This window comes from Phodopus roborovskii, unplaced genomic scaffold (assembly GCF_943737965.1).
Source record: "Phodopus roborovskii unplaced genomic scaffold, PHOROB, whole genome shotgun sequence".
Lineage (NCBI taxonomy): Eukaryota > Metazoa > Chordata > Mammalia > Rodentia > Cricetidae > Phodopus > Phodopus roborovskii.
The window spans coordinates 31,758,781-31,777,627 of NW_026126447.1; the positions used below are offsets into that span (position 1 = coordinate 31,758,781).

The window sequence follows — 18,847 nt, forward strand, 5'->3', positions numbered from 1 at the left end:
TGCTCCTACCCAATAATTAAATTCTTTTTGGATGCTTTAGCCCTTGCTGTTCCCACCATCATTGCGTTGTCACGGTAATCATACAACACCATATGTCTATACAAATGATTATCTAGACTACCTTGAAAGTTTCCATTTCCTAGTTGTCAAACCTGATGGATGTCAAACCATGTAAATCTGGCAAGAGCCTGGTTTGTCTGGACCCAATCTGAGTTGATCTTCCTTGTCATGAGGCAGGATTTTTGATGAAATTAGAATTTTCAGTTTTGTAAGCATAAGCAGGGAAAAGATAAAACTCTTACTTTTTTTTTTTTTTTTTTTAACAATTTAGAAACTATACACAACAAATCAGTTCTTCGGATACCCACTATCACTGATAAACTAGTGTGGCCCACAGTAGAAAGTCTAATTTAACTTTGGGGTTGATTCTGCCCTTGCAGGGGGAAAAATGTCAGAGGACGGCATTTCTGTTCTTCAGACCGGTTTCTTGAGTTTCTATACGGGTACTCTATACGGGGAACAGAACTGAACTCTTCGTCCTTGCACTATGACCTGTCCCTACACTAAGCTTGCTCCTCAATTAAAAGACCTTGTTTCTTTATATAGACTGCTGGCTCAGGTGTCCATCAGCGAGACTCCGCCCCCCTCGACCCCGTGACCTGTCCCCTTCCCAGGCCGCCGGACTTCGGCGGCGACGTGGGCGGGCCCTGGGCGGTCGCTTCCAGGAGGAGGGCCCAGCGGACCCTGCGCCCTCGCCTGCAGCCAGCGGTCACAGCAGCAGAAGCCACAGTCGCTGTCTCCCCGCGGCCCACCGCCACCATGGTGAAGATCGTGACAGTGAAGACGCAGGCGTACCCGGACCAGAAGCCTGGTACGAGCGGGCTGCGGAAGCGGGTGAAAGTGTTCCAGAGCAACGCCAACTACGCGGAGAATTTCATCCAGAGCATCATCTCCACGGTGGATCCGGCGCTGAGGCAGGAGGCCACACTGGTGGTGGGCGGGGACGGCCGCTTCTACATGACCGAGGCCATCCAGCTTATCGTCCGCATCGCCGCCGCCAACGGGGTAAGGGACGCGCTGGCCGGGCAGAACGTGCGCGACGTGCGGGCTCCTCTGGCCCACGCTTCCGTGCGCGCCTCACTCCCGTCCCCGCCCCGCGCCGCCCCGCCCCGCGCACGCTCCCTTGACCTTGCCATTACCCGCCCCCGCCCCCGCTCTCCTCTAGTGCCCCCACCCCTCAAGGTTCGCGGTGGCTCTGCGGGGAAAGGTGAGCCCATCGCCCCCCCCCCCCCCCCCGCCAGACCCACCTTGGCGCCCTGCTATTCTGGTCTAGGACTGGGGCGCCTCCCGCTGGCTCCCGTCCTGGCGCTGGAAGGTCCTAGGCTAATGCTGTCTGGGTGGGCAGGTGCCAAGCCTCCCCTCCACCCACCCCCTTGTTGGCTTGGGGAGGGCGCTTCTGCCCCAGCTCGGCCTGCTGCCTGGGTGTAGTTTCTGCTGGGTAGCTCACTGGGCCTGGAGCTGAATTTTCATTAAAACATGAACAGAATACCCAAGGGCTCTCTTATGCAAGCTGTCCTGACAGGCCAGGAAATTAATGCAATGCAACGCCCCCGGTTCCGCCCACCCCCACCCCCAGTTAAGGGAGGTTAACTGTCTTAATTGGAAAAGTCCACTAGAGAGGAGTAACTTAAATATTTCTTCCTGTAAATCTGATGAAAATGTGGATTTGCAAAGTTGGAACTGGTTATTTGTTTCCCCGAGGTATTTTCTAAGGCGTTTTTGTTTGGTTGGTTTTGGTTTGTTTTTTGTTTTTTGTTTTTTTTTTTGGTTTTTCGAGACTCGTTTTAAGAAACATTTTTTTTTTTAAAAAAAAAAATATCGTTTGACTTATACTCAACTCCTCTGGGGTTCGTTCCCCTCAGTACTTACATTTGTTCAAATTAGCAGCACTTCGTTTTATTTTATTAACATTTTAAGCAGCCTTGCCAAACACCATGACAAACACTTCACTGGTGTGTCTCAGGGATCCTCTAAGAGGCCTGTAAGGAAGATGCTATTATGGCGACTTTGAAATCATCGATGAGAGACCAAAGCCTGGGCAGGTTAGAGAAGTTACCAGAACTTAGCCGGAGCACTGAATCTGGCTGGCACAGACCTATCAGTCTCAAGGACTTGAGGAGCTTCTGAGAGTTAAGGAATTCTTACATTTTAGGAGGACCTCCTTTTCCCAGTTGTCAAGATCCAAACTGAGCTCTGTTGCCTCTCCTGGATGGGTCACTGAGAAGGAAGTCAGGATTTCTTTTTCTCTGCCCCCGAGTTTCAGACCCCCACACTTTCATGAGGGAGAGAAAGATCAGTAGCTATGTGTGGAAGCTCCCTTCATCTCTACCTGTGCTCATAGGTTCTTCATCCGTAGCTCCCTGGCCTGCGCCCTGGACAGAGAACAGGTTGGGGGGGGGAAGGGGTGCTCAGACATGAGCCTTGTCCTTAGCTTTCGGCATAGTGGAGTTTTATGGTCCCGATGGATATCTGTCCCTCTGGGAGCACTGTGGGGTGGGAAGGAAGTTAAGACAAAAACAGTTAAATGTCATCACCCTTTAGCCACTGGCCTGTTGTTCTTCTCCCTTTGGCCAAGCTCCGTTCCGTGTTCACTGACTCTCACCCTGGCCACTCAGCACCTTACTTTGGTCTAGCTTGTGCTGCCTCCACCTCCCCACTGACATGCTCCCTTGGAGCTGCTGGCGACTCTGGCTGCTCGTCCGTTCTGTGCAACACTGCCATAGGTCTTCACCTTTCACCTGCATTTGGCGTGGCCGGCTTTACACTCAGCAGTCTCATCCCTCGTCCCGATCACTTTGCTGATTCTACTCAGGAAATGTGTCCCCGGTTGCCTGCTGTACTTAGACTCTAGTGGTTCCCTGGGTTTTTGTCCCCAGCTTACTGCTCTGACTTAATTATATACCTCTACTCACCAGGGGTTTAATTAACATGGTACTCTTCTGAGTGATTCATTTCAGATAGCATCTTCAAAAAGCAACTGCTCCTTTTGCATAGATACCATGTGGATAGATGAATCCAGTTCCAGTGAAGTTAAGTTTGCATGTCATATGTCCCCACTGGAGAGTAAGCTTAAGACAGGACTGTATTTTACCTGTAAGTCTTCCCTTGGTGTACTCAGAAGTATTGGTTCAGGACCCCTTCATTTACCAAATTCTATAAAAGATTATGTCTTTAAGAAATAAATTGTTATGGTCCATTTTCAGTATGAGGTGCAGTTAGAGCTCATCAGGGAGTCGCAGAGAAGTAGGGGAGGGGGCACTGGGCCTCTCTCTGTTAGCTGGCAGCTGGCACCTGCTTGTCTGAGAACTCTTGAGAACTGGAAAGTTGCAGGCAGTCTTCTATGTGACTGAGCCCATGCTCTGAAAAGGTAGTAGCCTCAAGCCCTGGAACATTCACTAGATAAGGCCTTGGATTCTGAACCAGTAGGATGGTGATGGGAAGGCAGCTACGCTGGAGTACTACTGTGGGAAAAGGACGGCAGGAACATCTGTAAAAACTATTAACTTGCACCAAATCAGCACACCAGCCATATTTGCCTTTTCTTGGTGCTGGCAACTCTGCCTGCAGAATGGCAAATTTAAAACTGCTTCACTGTCTAATCTCTCAAATTCGTTATTGCATAGTGTGGTTCTTGTTTCTCACAAAGTCCCTTTGTAAGATGAGACAGTACTAGTTTATAAGCCGTGCAATTACCTTAAATCATCACTATGTCATAAAACTAAATACAGCGTAGATACTGTGCTGTGGGAGAATACAATGTAGGTATGTTTATTTGTCAAATTACTTTTTAAAGTCTTTGTGTGGGCACATATGTGTGTGCACGCATGTGTCACAGCAAGCATGTGGAGGTGGGAACTATGGGATTTGGTTCTCTCCTACCCCATGGGTCACGGAACTTGACCTTAGGTACTCTTGCTTAGCAGTAAGTGCTCTTGCCCACTAAGCTATCACACTGTCCTCTGTATTATAGTTTATTACTCTTTTTCATTATTTTTGTTCTTTCTGAAAATTATCAGTCCTTGATTGATAGAACCCATGGGTGTGGAACTGGTGTCTAGAAAATTCAGACTGTACCTACAGTACCTGGGCCAAAGGTAGTATTTGGTGACTCCTTGTCTAGTTGCCTTGAATTGTGAGTCACCAGTGTAGACAATGTTGTGAGCACAGTATCACATACAAAGTAAAAACGTGAAAATGAATTTATTGTCCACAATCTGCTTACTCGGGAAGGAGCTGTTTAAGCTGGCTGGGTTAAGAACCTTTAAACTGACAAGTGATCATTTTCAGTGACAGCGGCAACCTGTACATTGACCAGAAGTGAAGACTTTTACAATCACAGATCGGCTCTGCCAGGTTTTGAGAACTGTCCCCATTTTGAATGAATACTTCTGTATTGGCCTGTGTGTATGTAGATGGGTGGGTACATATGTGTGTACTTGTATCTGTGTGTATATACACATGTGTTTGGAGACCAGAATGATGTTCTTCATGCACCATCTACTCCTCCCCTCCCCCCAAGATAGGGGTCTGTCCCTGGCCTGGAACTCTCCAAGCAAGCTAGGCTGGCTGGCCAGCAAGCCACCAGGAAGCTGTGCTGTATCTTTGGGGCAGGATTGACTCAGCAGGGAACCGTCTTTGAGTCGCTTTTTAATATACCACTTGTATAAAAAATTTAATAATGTCCTGCTTCACAAATTCTCAATCATCAGCAACATTTGAATGGTTCCTCTGTTGTTCATACTTTCTGATTTTTAAATCAGCATTAAATGCCAGCCTGAAGATGTCTTTTTCCACTTAGGATACCTTGGCATCGGGGAGGGTTAGAACAGAAGAGATACATACACAAAGAGAAAAAGCAGACTTTAAAAAAGAGAGAGAACATTCTGGACTTGAAAAAAATGAGCCTCAGCTGTGTCTGTGTGTGGGTGCATGTGTGTGTGTGTTTGTGTGTGTGTGTATGTGCCTTCATCTGGGCACATGTGTATACACATGCATATGGAGATCAGAGGACAACCTCAGATGTTCTTCAGACACATTTACGGTTCACCCTGTTATCTGAGAAAGGTTCTCTGTTTGGCCTGGGGTTTGCCAGGCCAGCAAGGTTGGCTGGCCAGGCAGCCCCAGGGTTCTTACTGTTTCTTCCAGCACTTCCCAGCACTGGGGTTGCAAGCATACCCACCTGGAATTTCTGTAGGGACTCTTCGCAAATAGAACTGATACACTCACAGAAGCATTTTCACTGACTAAGCCATTTCCTTAGTGCTTAAACTGAGGCCGCAGCCTGTGAACAGAGGATATGTGCCTACCTCTCAGAGGAGGGGAGCCGTAGGGAGGAGTAGCTGTTAGAGACCGACACTTAGTCATGAATAATCTTTTTTATATGTGCTTTTTTTGCGTTTTTTAAATCCTTCAATGCTGGGCATAAGTCTCATGTCCTCACTCGTGTTAGTCAAGCACTGTACCACAGAGCTGTGTCTCTAACCTGGTCATATAAGACTTTGTATTCAGTTGTTTGGGAATCTCCTTTCGCAGTTTCACAAATGTTCTTCCTAAAAAAATAAGTGGACAGTCTTTTCTTCCTTAGGTCTATTGCTTGAGTACTAAAGATTAAAAAGGAGGCCGGAGCGGTGGCTCAGTGATTAAGACCACTTGTTGCTCTTGAAGAGGACCCAGGCTCTATTCATAGTACCCACAAACAACAATTCTAAAGGACATGATGCCCTCTTCTGGCCTCTGGGGACACCGGGAACTCAAATGGTGCACCAACATAGATATGTGCAGACAAACACCATAAAATAAAAAAGGCAAAAGGGAAAAGTATTCTTCCTGCTTAAGAGAGTAAGTTTTATGTCTTTTTTTAATCTATAATCAAAATTAGATAGGGAAGAGTGACATTGTGTTGGGATAGGTGACTCATTTGATGAATATTTATTGCTACCTGCTATGTGCTGTTTTTCATACTAGGGCCACAACAGTGACTAGAAGTATGCTCTGGGGCTCTACTTCAGGGAAATATAAGTGCCACATGAAGACAGATACTTCGAGAAAAAAAAAAAAGCTGGTAAAGGAGAGAACATTTTAGGGAGTGCAGGTCTTGGTGTGGAAGTTGGGGGAGCCTCCCTGGTCAGCCTCACTAGAGCAGAGCTAAACAGTGAGCCAGGCAGGTGTTTTTCAAGAGGACCCAGGGAGAGGAGGGTCATATGTAAAAGTAAAACAAGTTTAATCATTTAACATTACATTGTGTCCCCAAGTAAATGGTAGATTATAATTCCTCATATGAGAAGTCCCAGGGTGTCATGAATTTCAGTTATGGACATCTCTGTAGTGTAAATTTGCCCTGGGATGGTAATGGCATAATGAGCAGATGAAACAAATCTCAACAGGTTTGTTCTCCTGTGGACTCAGTAAGAAACCTTTGTCAACCATTTAGGAGTTCTTACAAATTGACAAAATACATTGGTTGAAAGTTCTAGAAAAGTATGACAAGAGCATTACAAGAGCAATACAATTGTATTCCATTTTAGTAAGGGAAGAAGGAAAGCAAGAGGGGTCCCTGTTAGAAAACATGACTTGTAGGAAAATCAAATGAGCCCTTAATAGAATGGGGTGGAGACGGGGTAGTTCTGTGTCAGTGCACTTTTCTGAAGGGTGCTAAAGAGTCCTGGTTGTGACGCTTGTGGGTAGGAGCATTTGAGCTTCACTTCTTTTTCTTTCTAGTCGGGGGACTGAACCCCATGCTCATACTTGCATAGCAGGCCCAGACACATGTTGCAAGATATCGAAGCAGGAAAGTTGGAACTGCCCCGCCCATAGTCCCCCGAATCCTCTGGAATACTTGGCCATGTGCCCAGTCATAGCTAACCACTCAGGTGAATTCAGAACTGAGCTCACTGTTGGGAGCCTCTAACCCCTTTTGAAAAATCACGGACTAGTGTGTTAAATAAGCTTTAAGGGTCAGTGAAGGATCTCAGGTGTGGAATCAGAGAAGGCTTTTCTCAACTGCTGTCCTCAGGGTAGAAGGGAGCCCAGAAGGTGTTTTAGTGAGGGTTCCTTTGCTGTGATAAAACCGCCTTGACCAAAAGCAACATGCAATTGCATATCACCGTTCACAGTGGAAGGAAATGAAGAAGAAACTCAGACAGGGTTGGAACCTGGAGGCAGGAGCTGAAGCAGAGGCCACAGAAGAGTGCTGCTTCTGGCTTGCCCTGCCCCCACAACCATAGCTTGCTCAACCCATTTCCTTATAGTTCCCAGGACTACCACCCACCATGGTCTGGACTCTCCTCCATCAATCTCTAAGAAATGCCCTATAGGTTTGTCTATAGTCCAATCTCATGGAAATAGTTTCCCACTGAAGATTTTCTCCCCTCAGATGACTTTAGCTTGTGTTAAGTTTACATAAAACTATCCAGCACAACTGATCCCTTGTCAGCTTGACCACAAACATATAACTGTCAAGCTACAACCTTTCCTTTCTTGTTCATTCCTAGAAATATATACTAATATCAACATCACAATAAAAAATTATTGAAAAGCCCAACGATCTACACATTCAAACACTTGAAAATTCGGGCTTTATAAAAGTCCAGAGTCTCCTTTTAAATCCAAGTCGCTATAACATTCCACTATCTCTTTTAAAGTACAAAGTCTTCCAACTGTGGGCTTCTGTAACAACAAAATAAATTTAACTTTCTTACCTCAAGAGAGAAGATCCAAGGCACAGTCGCAGTCTGAACAAAGCAAAAGCGCAATGTAAGTTAACTCAATGTCTGGGAGTCACTTGAGATCTCGTGGGCTCTTCCAGAGAGCCGTCATTGCTTCTATGCAGCCCACACAGCTTGTCCAGCAGGCTAAGGTGGGCTCCATTTCATGCCTGCTGCTTTTCTTGGTAGTCATCCATGATACCAGTGTCTCCTGCTTCAGATGGGCTGTACTTTCACTAATAGCCTTTCCTGGGCTCTCTTCATGGTGCCAAGCCTTGGCTTTACTGCATGACTCCTTTAGTTCCCGGGACTGCAACTGCAGCTGAGGCTACACCTTCACCAATGGTCTATCCTGGCCTCTCCCAGTGCCAAGCCTCAGCTGCTCTCAATGAACTGTTCATGCTTTCAAAACCAGTAGCACCTGATGACTCTTACACATTACCAAGTCCAGCTGCCAGCACAAGGTACAACCGCTTGTCAAGGCCACCTTGAGAGCACAGCTTCCTAGATTTCGCCTCAGTGATTCTGGTCTGGTCTTAATCACCATTAACTTCTCAGCTCCAGTTGCCCAACGTTGATTGTCCAACCAAAGCAAAAGCTCTGGTATCTTGTTACTCAAAGCCGATTCTGAGTCTTCAGCAGACCAGAACCACACATTCTTAATTCAAACTATGCGACAACCCCTATAGAGTCTCCAAGTGACTCTCAAACTTCCCCCTGAAACATCACGAGCAGACCTCCATCTTCTGCATTTCTCAACACTTTTGTCTTCCAAGCTCCAACAGAAAAACTCACCAAACATTCAATGGTGTTTTTAGTTCAAAGTCCCTAAAAACACATGGTCAGGTCTGTCACAGCAATACCACCTTGATCCTGGTACCAGTTTCTCTGTTAGTTAGGGCTATTTATTATTGCTGTGATGAAACACCCCTGACAAAAAGCAATTTAGGGAGAAAAGGACTTATTTAACTTACTTCCATAGCACTGTTCATCATGGAAGGGAATCAAGGAAAGAACAGGGCAGGAACCTGGAGGCAAGAACTCAAGCATAGGCCACAGAGGAAGAGAGCTGCTTACTGGCTTGCTCCTTATGGCTTGTTCAGTGTGCTGGCTTGAAAGAAAATGGCCCCCAAAGAGAGTGGCACTGTTAGGAGGTGTGACCTTGTTGGAGTAGGTGTGGTCTTGTTGAAGGAAATGTGTCACTGTGAGGCTTGCTTTGAGGTCTCATATATGCTTAAGCCACACCTGGTGAGACAGACCACCTCCTGTTGCCTGTAAGTCAAAATATAAGAACTCTCAGCTACTTCTCTAGCACCTTGTTTCCCACCATGACAATAATGGACCAAACCTCTGAACTGTAAGCAAGACACCACAACTAAATATTTTCTTCTCTAAGAGTTGCTGTGATCATGGTGTCTCTTCACAACAATGGGAACCCTAACTAAGACACTCAGTTTGCTTTCTTATAGAACCTAGGACACCATCCCACAGGTGAGACTACCCGTAGTGGGTTAGGCCCTCCTCAAATCGATAATTAAGAAAACGCCCTATAGGCTTGCCCATAGCTCAGTGTTACGGAAGGAAGCATCTTCTTAATTTAAGTTCCCTCCTGTCAGATGATTAAGTGACATAAAACTGACTAGACCAGAAGGGCAGCCCTGTGAGCTGGTCTGAAATGGTGGTGAGAACTTGCTTCTCCTGTCAACCTTCAAAACAACATGCCAACGCAGTCTCTGTTCTTCGTATTGTATTCAGCTTGGGCATTTCATTATGGAAAGTGGGTTAACATAATCAGTGCCCCAGTGTATTCATTTTTCTGTTTTTAGGTTTTTGAGATTATAATGTAGTTATCATTTCTCCCTTCCCTGTCCTCCCTCCAAGCGCTTCCATACCACTCACTCCTGACTCCATCTTCATTAATTGCTATTAAATGCATATATTCCTAAATACATCAATGCAACCAGCTCAGTCTGTATAATGTTATTCATATGCATGTTTTCAAGGCTTACCATTGACATTGGATAACCAATCAGTGTTCTCTTCCCTGGGGAAGACTGTTTCTCCCCCTCTCAGCTTTCCTTAGTTGCTGTAGTTCTTTTTGTAGGGTTGAGCCCCATGAGCTTTCCCATCCACTTTAGCATGTCTGTTGTTGTCCTTATTCAGCTCACTTTTAGGCAGTCATGTTGGTGAGACTTTTGGGTATAGCTTCAGACATTTCTAGGGGACGTAATGTCACAGCAAACTCCCTGATCCTCTGTCTCTAACAATATTTCCTTCCCCTGCTTCTGCCATAATCCCTGAGCCTTAGATACAGGACTTGTGTTGACGATAGATCCACTGGGACTGGAGTAACAGCTCTGCCTTTGATTGGTCATGTTTTCTATAGTGGTCTCCATCTGTTGCAAAGAGAAGTTTCCAGCCTAGGTCTGGAGAAGGCTGTCACTGGTACATTTCTTAAGAGGTGAACTGTGACGATGAAATATGGTTCACTTGTCCAGCTTCTTGTGGTGTTGGAACTGGGACTTCGGCCTTCTGATATTTCATACAGTTGATCTTTCCTATAAATAAATATATCACATGGGGCACAGTGGCCCATGCCTGTAATCTCAGTGGTCAGGGAACTAAGGCAAGAGGCCTGTAAGTTCAAGGCCAGCATGGTCTGTAAAGTGGGATGCTGTCTCTTAATAACAAAAGTCAGGCAATGAACAAAAGTGAGTGTATTTCAAAGGAAGGAATTCCAGGGGTTGTGATAATATCCTAGTTAAACCTTAAGGGTACCCGATTAGGCAGCATTAAAGGGCTTCCAGGGTTTTGATGTTCAGATGAGGTCTATGCATTTACAAAAGGACTCCAAATAGAACAATTTTGGGAAGTACTAACACACGACATTGGGTGTGTATATGGCCATTTACAACAAGGAAAACTATCTTCCCAAATTGAGGTGGTTTCTTCTTTTATGCTTTCTAATGTTACATGGGAATCGAGGTCTGTTTTCCCTGCTTACTTTGGCAAGGAATGCTTGAATTTGTGTTTGGCTGCTTTGAGCAAAGTTGACTCAGCACACAATGTATTTTCCTCCCAAGTCACCAGTGAGTGGAGTCATGGAGGGAACAGCAGAAGCCCCTTTGACCAGACACCCCTCCCCTGCTAGACTCAGAGCTCTCCACACTTCTGCCTTCAGTGAAATATTCCAGGACAGTGTTCCAAATGCCTGGTACCCTTCGGGTGGTTGAGAAGCACAGCCTAAGTGACTTTAAACAGGAATAACTTGGGTGTCCAGAGTGAGGAAGTGCTGAGCCTTTGGATCAAAGCTTGGATTGAGTCAAAACCAGTTTTGGAGTCAGAGTGTGAAAGAAAGATTATAAACCACAAGTACCTTCTTTTCTTGATGACCCCTATAAACAAAATGGAAACTGAGCTAGACACCTGTAATCTAAGGACCAGCTGGCCTCCCTGGTGGAGACAGTAATCAGCATCCAGTGCATACGGGAAGTGACATGGACTCTGGGGTGTGTTCTAAGGTAGAGTGGAAGGTAACACTATGGTATATCCAGACCACCCTTCAATCCTTTGCACTGATATACAGGAAAACATGTAATGCAGTCTGTTCAGCTATAGAGGAAAACAAGACCAGGGAAACACCCAGAGCTGTGTAGGGACCAGGACTGACCAGGTCTGTGAGTGAAATGGTGGCAGAATTGCCCATACTAGTCAAATCTCCCTCTTCCTCCTTGTCTATGTGTCAGTTATGGCTAGCTGGATTCCTGCAAGGGATATACTTGTGCAATGTGACTACACTGCAAACTCTTGCTGCTACTCTGGGTTGCACATATGGGAAGCCTCTGGATTGTAATTTAGCACAGTCGACTGGAGCATAATGGTTTTGGGACATTCTGCCTGCCTTACGTTTGAAATCTGTTAGATTGTCCCAATAATGTTTGCCCCTCCTATCCTGCCCTGTAGCTCATTTTGGCTGCTCTGGAGGTTGAAACTTTGACATGGCCTCCAAAGTGGACATGGTGTATACTTTGCAGTCTTTATGGTAATTCGAATAATTTGTAAAACTGTATAGGTTGAACTGTGGTTACAGAGACTCAGTAGTAATAAACAAGACAGAAGTTTTTGTCTCTTGGAATGGCTGGTGCAAGCAGGTTGGGCCCGGCCTTCTGTGGTCTTTTAACTTTGCCATCCTGTTCATATAGTAGTGCTTGCCCACCTGATTGCAGATGGTTGGTTCCCTGTGCACTCTTCCTAGGTCAGCTTTCCATCAAAGCAACAAATGCCCACATGTAGTCATCTTCAAAGGGAAAAGGAGCATTTGGCTTGTCTTAGAGACTTTTCAGTGGATGAACTGTGGCACCACTGCTTTGGGCCTACAGTAGCATAATGTGTCATAGTGGGTTCTCTAGTATGATAGAGGGAGTCCATGCTGTTTATGACCTAGTGCAAAGGAAGAGGCTAGATCCCACTGTCTTACTCTAGGGCACCAACAATGGCATAATAAATACCAGTAAGCTCACCTCTTAGAGTCTCAATAGCTCTGGGCCCAGAACTAAGCCTAACACATGGATCTTTGGGGGACACTTATCCAGTATGTTGGGAGGCATGAGGTTAGCTAAAGTAGTTGTGTTACATAAGAGAAGGAAGCAAAACTCAAAATCCCTGCTTCAGCCCATTGCTTCATGGCCCACATAGATCACTTTACCTGCTATTCACACTCTCCCATCCCATCACCTTACCTGCTGTTTACACTACTCCCCCACCCTACCCCAGGGGGAAGCAGCCCAGATTGCCTCCAGCAATGCATTCAGTTCAGAGTCCACAATCTCTAGGTGATGTGATGTTCTCTCCTTCAGGCCTTGTTTGGCTCCTTGTAGCACAGCATCCAGTAGCTAATAATGTGTAATAATGTAACTGTATGACCATATATGCGAGTGTACAGGTAGGTAGGTGGGTGGGTAGGGAGTGTAGATTGGGAGAGAAGAAGAAAAAAATTCGTTTTGTGCAGTTATATGTAGATATGTGCTGAGCGTTGTGCTGGCTGGGGCACAGATTCCTGCCCTGGTCATGGGTAGGCTTGTGGGGAGCCCTGGTTCTACCTTCAGAGAGGAATGTTTTCCCTGTCCCCTTCGCTCAGTGGATAGTGGACAGCATCAAGCATTCCCTGTGCCTTTGGGGGGGGCTTCTTTGATAAAAGGTGGGGGATGAAAGATGGAGTTGCCATTGCAGGTTGTGCGTGCATGTTCCCTGGTCTGCTCAGTTCTTGGGCTGGTAACCACAGAAAACATCCTTGTATGCATAGAGAAACTGATTTGTATTTATTGTGTGTGGTCTCTCCCACCCTGATTTGTCCATTGCTGATGGCCACTTTGGATGAGAGGAAGAGGAAAGCTGGGTAAGAAGGCAGGTCCTTCACCTGTCTGGTGCTGGGCTCCCATCGTCTCCATAGAATCCTGGGTTATCTTGAGGCACGGGCTTCCTGGCCAAGCGCTGCTTTGTAGACAAATAGCCATCGTTGCTACTCTGCAGTGCCACCAATGACTGGCCTTGAGTGGACTCATTTTGAAAACTTCCCTGTGGCAGTCATAACCTCCATTTCCACCACCTAGCCAGCTCTCGAGTCTCGGGGTCTTCTAACTATCTGCCTGCAGTCTCATCGTCACTGGCCAGTGGTTTTGGCATGACTTAAAAAATATGCAGATGTCACATATTTAGATTCTGCTTGGGTCAGAAGTAGCACTCTTCATATCAGTCAGAATATGGGTTTGGCTGTTACAACAGAGTTTATGGTAATAGAACTCCTTTGTCATGAACCAGTTCAGGGCTGTGTGTGGCTCTTTTGCGTAAAGGGATTCATGTGTCTTCTCTTGTTGCCCAGCAGTCTCTAGATGTTTTTCTGTGTAGTCTTAGATGCAGGGTACAGGCACATAGCACTGTACCTGGTAATGTCTTTTTAGTTTATTCACAGAATTGTGCAACCACCATCCCAATCTAGTCTTTGACAGTTTAGGACACTAAAAGAAATCCTGTTAATTAGGGGTCAGTCACCCTTCCTGCCTTCTTCAGTCTTAGACAATCACTAATATACTTTAGGTCTCTGCATGTTTGTATGTAGACCTAATAGCTAGCTTGGTCACCAGGCAGGGGAAGCTACATTTTACACAGTAGAACTCCAGGGGCTTCATGAGAAGCAGAGGCCAAGGGTTTGTGTCAAGAGCAGTCAGAGCAGTGAACTTAGTGTCTCTATTAGCTTCTTACTGCTGTAGCAAAAATGATAGTAATGTATAAAGCAAAAAAAAAAAAAAAAAAAAAAAGTTTATTTTGGCTCAGGGTTTTAGAGGTTCCTGTCTGCGGCCAGGCAGACTCACTGCTTACATACAGGTCTGTAGTTAGACAGCTTATGGCAGCAGCATGTGGTACATGTGTAGAGACAATGGGGTCCCATGAGCTTCGGAGGACATGCCCCAGAGGGCAAAGACCTCTACTCAGGCTCTTCCTCTTGAAGGTTCTGTTTCCACTCCCCAGCACCACGCTGGGGACCAAACTTTTAGCACGTGGGCCTTTGGGACCCTCAAGATCCAAACAGCAGCAGTAACCACATGGCGGTGTGCACTGTCCTGCACGCTAGAGGCACAGTGGAAATGTCTTCATTCTCAAGAACCTTCCTGATGAATGGGGAGCCATGGTATGCTAAAGCAGTTACCACCAGCCTTGGTAAGGGAAAGAGATGTCTATGGGAGTGCAGGGCCAGCCTGGGGCATGGCAGCTATATGTGCCTGTTTGTAAGGGGAATAAGGCTGGTGAAGGCTTGCTGTGGGTGAGTGCATTGTTCTCTGCTACTTCCTGTGCAGAGGAGACAACCCCCCCTGCACTCCCCCCCCCCACCCCACCGTTCTCATGAGCATAAGCAATCAGATTTCTTTTCTAACAAACATATTTGAGCTTCCACGTCCCAGTTAGCATTGTGCCCTGGCACGAGGCCACTCTGGGACTGTGCACTTACTCCAGTCAGGCATCCAGTGCTCCGAGCCTTTTGAAATGCCTCTGTGGGAATTATTTTTCAGGCCACTGGTTTATGGGCCACCTAGGAAAAGCAGTCACATTATTTTATAGTCAGGCTTCATTTTTCACTTAAAATGATGTAATGAGATTTGAACACCCACTTTATTCATTAGACATGGCTCCAGCCGATTTTTTTTTTTTTTTGTCTCTTTCCAAAGTTCATATCTATTCTCAAAGGATAAAATTTGTTATGACTGAGGACTTTCAAAGAAAGTACCACAGACAGGAGAGGCAGCTTCCCCTAGAAGAGCGAGTGTCCTGCCAGCATCATTGGGAGAGCTTGCTGCTCCCTGAGGCCGCTGAAGGAGCTGGCGCTGAGATGACTATGTTCTGGCAGAGCTGTGGGAAGTGAATTGCCATGTGCACCCTCCACACACTGCCTGTGGAGAAGACCCCAGAAGCTAGCTCATGCTGAGGACCCCAGAAGCTAGCTCATGCTGTGGGGGTCCGGCTGCCCTACTTCCCTGTGTGTTCTGCCGCAGGGACCAGGACGAGGTCTCTTCCACTCTGGTGAGGACATACTCATGCTTTCAATGGGCATCCTGCAGCTGTGTACATTGGGAAGATTTGCTCACATAAAACAAACAAATGACTAAATACCAAGACCTGAATTAAGAAGAGAGTCCCATCAAGTCTGTGTCACAGAAACCAGAAACCCGAGTCTTAAGCCAATGCCCGCCTGACCCACCGTAGCGAAAGAGTTTGGGATGTAGGACTAGGATAGCATTGCTGAGTGAGGACAGGGAAAGAAGGCCTCTTGACTTAATAATAATAAAACTATTACATTCCAGGTATGGGCCCTTTTGTAGCTCCATGAAATTCATTCTATGGCTCAAGATGAAATACAATTTAAGGAAGATTTGAAATGAAGCAAATAGGAAGTAGGCATAGAGAACACTCAGACGGTATTGGGAGTAAGACTGGCACATGTCGTGAAGGTTGAGCTTCCTCTGTGGGGGGGGGCATACTTTATGCTCTACCTCTTTGTGATCAAACCCATGAGAAAAGTGCTTAGCATATATGCTACCCTTGCCAGCTTCCCCACGGAACATCTGATAGAGAGAAGTGGTACATGGCTTGAGCGTTAGTGTGAGCCTGCAGGTCCCATAGTGCTTCAAATAGCACTATTTAGTAAACAGAACATTCTGATGACTAAGGACTTTACAATGATTTCAAACACTGAGACCACTGGAGGAAAGAGGCAGAGGGGACAAAGAGAGCCTTCTATATCTGCTGCCAGGTACTGCATTGAAACCCCATCTTATCTCCAGCCATACAATGTATCTTAGATTTGCCTGGCCAGGAAATGGTCCCTAGTCCCTGTGAGACTCAGCCATGACCCCCTGGATTTGCGGGCTGAGCCCAGTGTGAGTGATATCTCCAGATGGACCTGTGGCATGGCTCCCTGGCCCAGGACAATGTCATACTACAGATAGGAAGCTTGCAGAGATGCATCTAACTTTCCTGTCAGCCTCCTTGGACACATGGATTTATTCACTTGACAAACATTGACAGCCTGGGTGCCAGTGACTGTGCAAGGTGTCTGGTGTTTGCAGGACAGACAGGCATACCCATGGGTAGTTAAAAAATATATTGTAGGTTAGTTCCCTGTGATGGCTGGAACAGATGACCGCAAGCTGAGAGCTTCAGAAAAAAGGAAATTTATCATCTCCTATTTCTGGAAACCAGAAGTCTAAAATCAAGGTGTTAGCAGGGTTAGTAACGGGAGGACCCTTCTGTGACACTTGCCTCTTTGGGTGGTCCAGGTGTTCTTGGCTTGTGTCTAGTCACTGCTTCGGGCTTCCCAAGGCTACCACTGTTAGCCTGTCTTCTCTCCTACCCTGCTTTCTATGCTGGGGATTCAACTCTAGGCCTGAAGTGTGCAGTCTGCCACTGTGAGCACACACACCGTCTGCCCTCTTCTCTGGTCATAAGGATACTTGTCATTGGGTTTAGGGCCCACCTGGGGAATCCAAGATGCTGTCAAGATCCATGTTCTGAGTGAAGTTCTGAGGGTAGGAGAGACCACCATTTAATCTACAAGTATCTGCTGCTACACTCTGCTGCTGTTTTGATGTGGCCAGACCAGGATATCTTTTCGTAGGAGGCAAGTGCTGCCCTATTTAAGCATACCCAAGGTTTCAGGGTTTCATCCTGCACAGTGCCCCTGTGAACTGCCTCTGACATAATGCCAAATAGAGGACAGGCCACTGGGTGGCACTCTGCATTGCACATAGAAGCATAGGAGGAGTTGGAATCAAGTTTGGCGCACACCATTGTTTTACTTAATGTGAAATGTCCTGAGCTCTGTTTAGTGTCTCCAAAGCTCAGAATCCCCACCTGTGAATGGGGTTAATTCTGATATCTGACAGAGAGTATTATGGGGACTGAATGAGTTGATAAGCATGCTTGAGGAATGTTTGAGGAACTGGGTACAACCTGAGTATGAGTTATCACGGTTGTCATTGAAATTCAGGCCAGTCACCCCGTGGGTGATTCAATCCTGCCTCAAACATACCTCTCAGAGCCCATATGATAATTCCTCAGATGAGCTGAAGAGCAACTAAATCAGCATAGACTGTGGGCATCCTGGGCATCTTGAGGACCGTGGTGGGATGTTTATCCAGACCGAGGAGGCTTTCTGGTAAAGAAAGGAGCTCTCCAACAAGCTGTGTGGCCTGAGTTTGACCCCTGGGGCTCACAGGGTGGAAGGAGAGGGCTGATCCTTGCAGCTTGTCCTCTGAGCTCCACGCTCTTGAAAGGGACATGTGCATGTGTGCGCAACCACTCACACACACTGATAAAATAAAATAAAGCAAATGTGTATATATGTGTGTGAGGAGGGGTACTGCTGAGGATCGAACCCAGGGTGGTTTCATACTAGGCAAGCACATTACATCTCAACAATAGCCCTAGCCCTTTGAATTTATTTTTACTTATTTTTGAAGTTAATATGCCATAGCATGAGTTTAGGGGATAAGATGATGTATAGGTAGATTGCCTGCACAAGTCACATACAGTCGTAAGTGGGCTGGGGGTAGGGCCAGCATTCAGTAGGAAATGCAGACACTTACACCTGCCAGAGTCCCACCGCGGTTGCTACTTTCCCAGCTTTGCTTCTCTTGCCAGATTTGGCTGTGACCCGGCACCATGCTGCACACAGAGCACAAGTGTTTTCTCACATATAGTGCTCCATGCAGGGGCTTTCGGGGTGGGAGGGGAACCTATTCTGAATAACTAGGTTTTCAATATGTCCTTGGTCTGACGCTTAGCTGTCTGGTCTCAGAAGTTCTCCCAGACAGCCCCAAAGTAAGCAGAGTTGTCCCTGAGTGGCCATGTTTGGTCTTGCCTAGCAGCTCTGTGCATTAGGATTTGAGGGCAGTTGCAGGAAGTGGCCGAGCGGGTCCTCTTGCTCCTGGGACTTCTCTTGAACAATGTTGGAGAGGTGTTTTCTCTCTCTTAGTTATTCATTAATAGCCCAATGCTTGATGATATGTTGGCTTTAGGGGCACTCAATTCTATCCATGTTGCCATGAACAATAGAAATGTTTTTCTTTTTTTTTTTTTTTTTATGACTGAGTAGTGGTCCTGTGTGTGTCTTCCTATAGTTCATTCACCGTGGACTCAGTTGCCTCTGTGTCTTGGCTATGTTGAATGGTGGCTGCAATCAATATGAAATTGGTCTCTTTTCTTTTGCATTTATAACCAGCATTAGGGTAATTGGGTTGTACTGTTGTCTTTGAAGAGTTCTGAAGAATCTTCATAGTTATCTATGATGGCTCTAGTAATGTACATGCCCACATACAGTGGGTAGCAGTTTCCACTTCTCCACAGGTTCACAAACATTTACTTTAAACACAGGCCAACCTACAACCTGGTTCAAGAATTGCTTCATGACTCCAAGGGGAAGGAAGAGTTTAAGAATTCTGGAGACATAGGTCAGCAAACCAAAAAGGCTGTTTCTAAGTGGGGCTGGCCACAATATTTGTCCAGTGACATTGAAACTCTGATGGTTTGCTGTG

The 18,847-nt window shown here is 46.2% G+C and overlaps 1 protein-coding gene across 1 annotated transcript in view; it reads left to right on the forward strand.

Annotated features, from left to right (window-relative positions):
• Positions 1–723: 723 nt before the first annotated feature.
• The window catches only part of Pgm1 (phosphoglucomutase 1), a 56,835-nt gene continuing 38,711 nt past the window's right edge, over positions 724–18,847 (forward strand). The window contains exon 1 of the mRNA XM_051188229.1: positions 724–1,065. Coding sequence (XP_051044186.1) covers positions 820–1,065 — 246 coding nt within the window. The 5' untranslated portion in view covers positions 724–819. The remainder of the gene's footprint in view (positions 1,066–18,847) is intronic.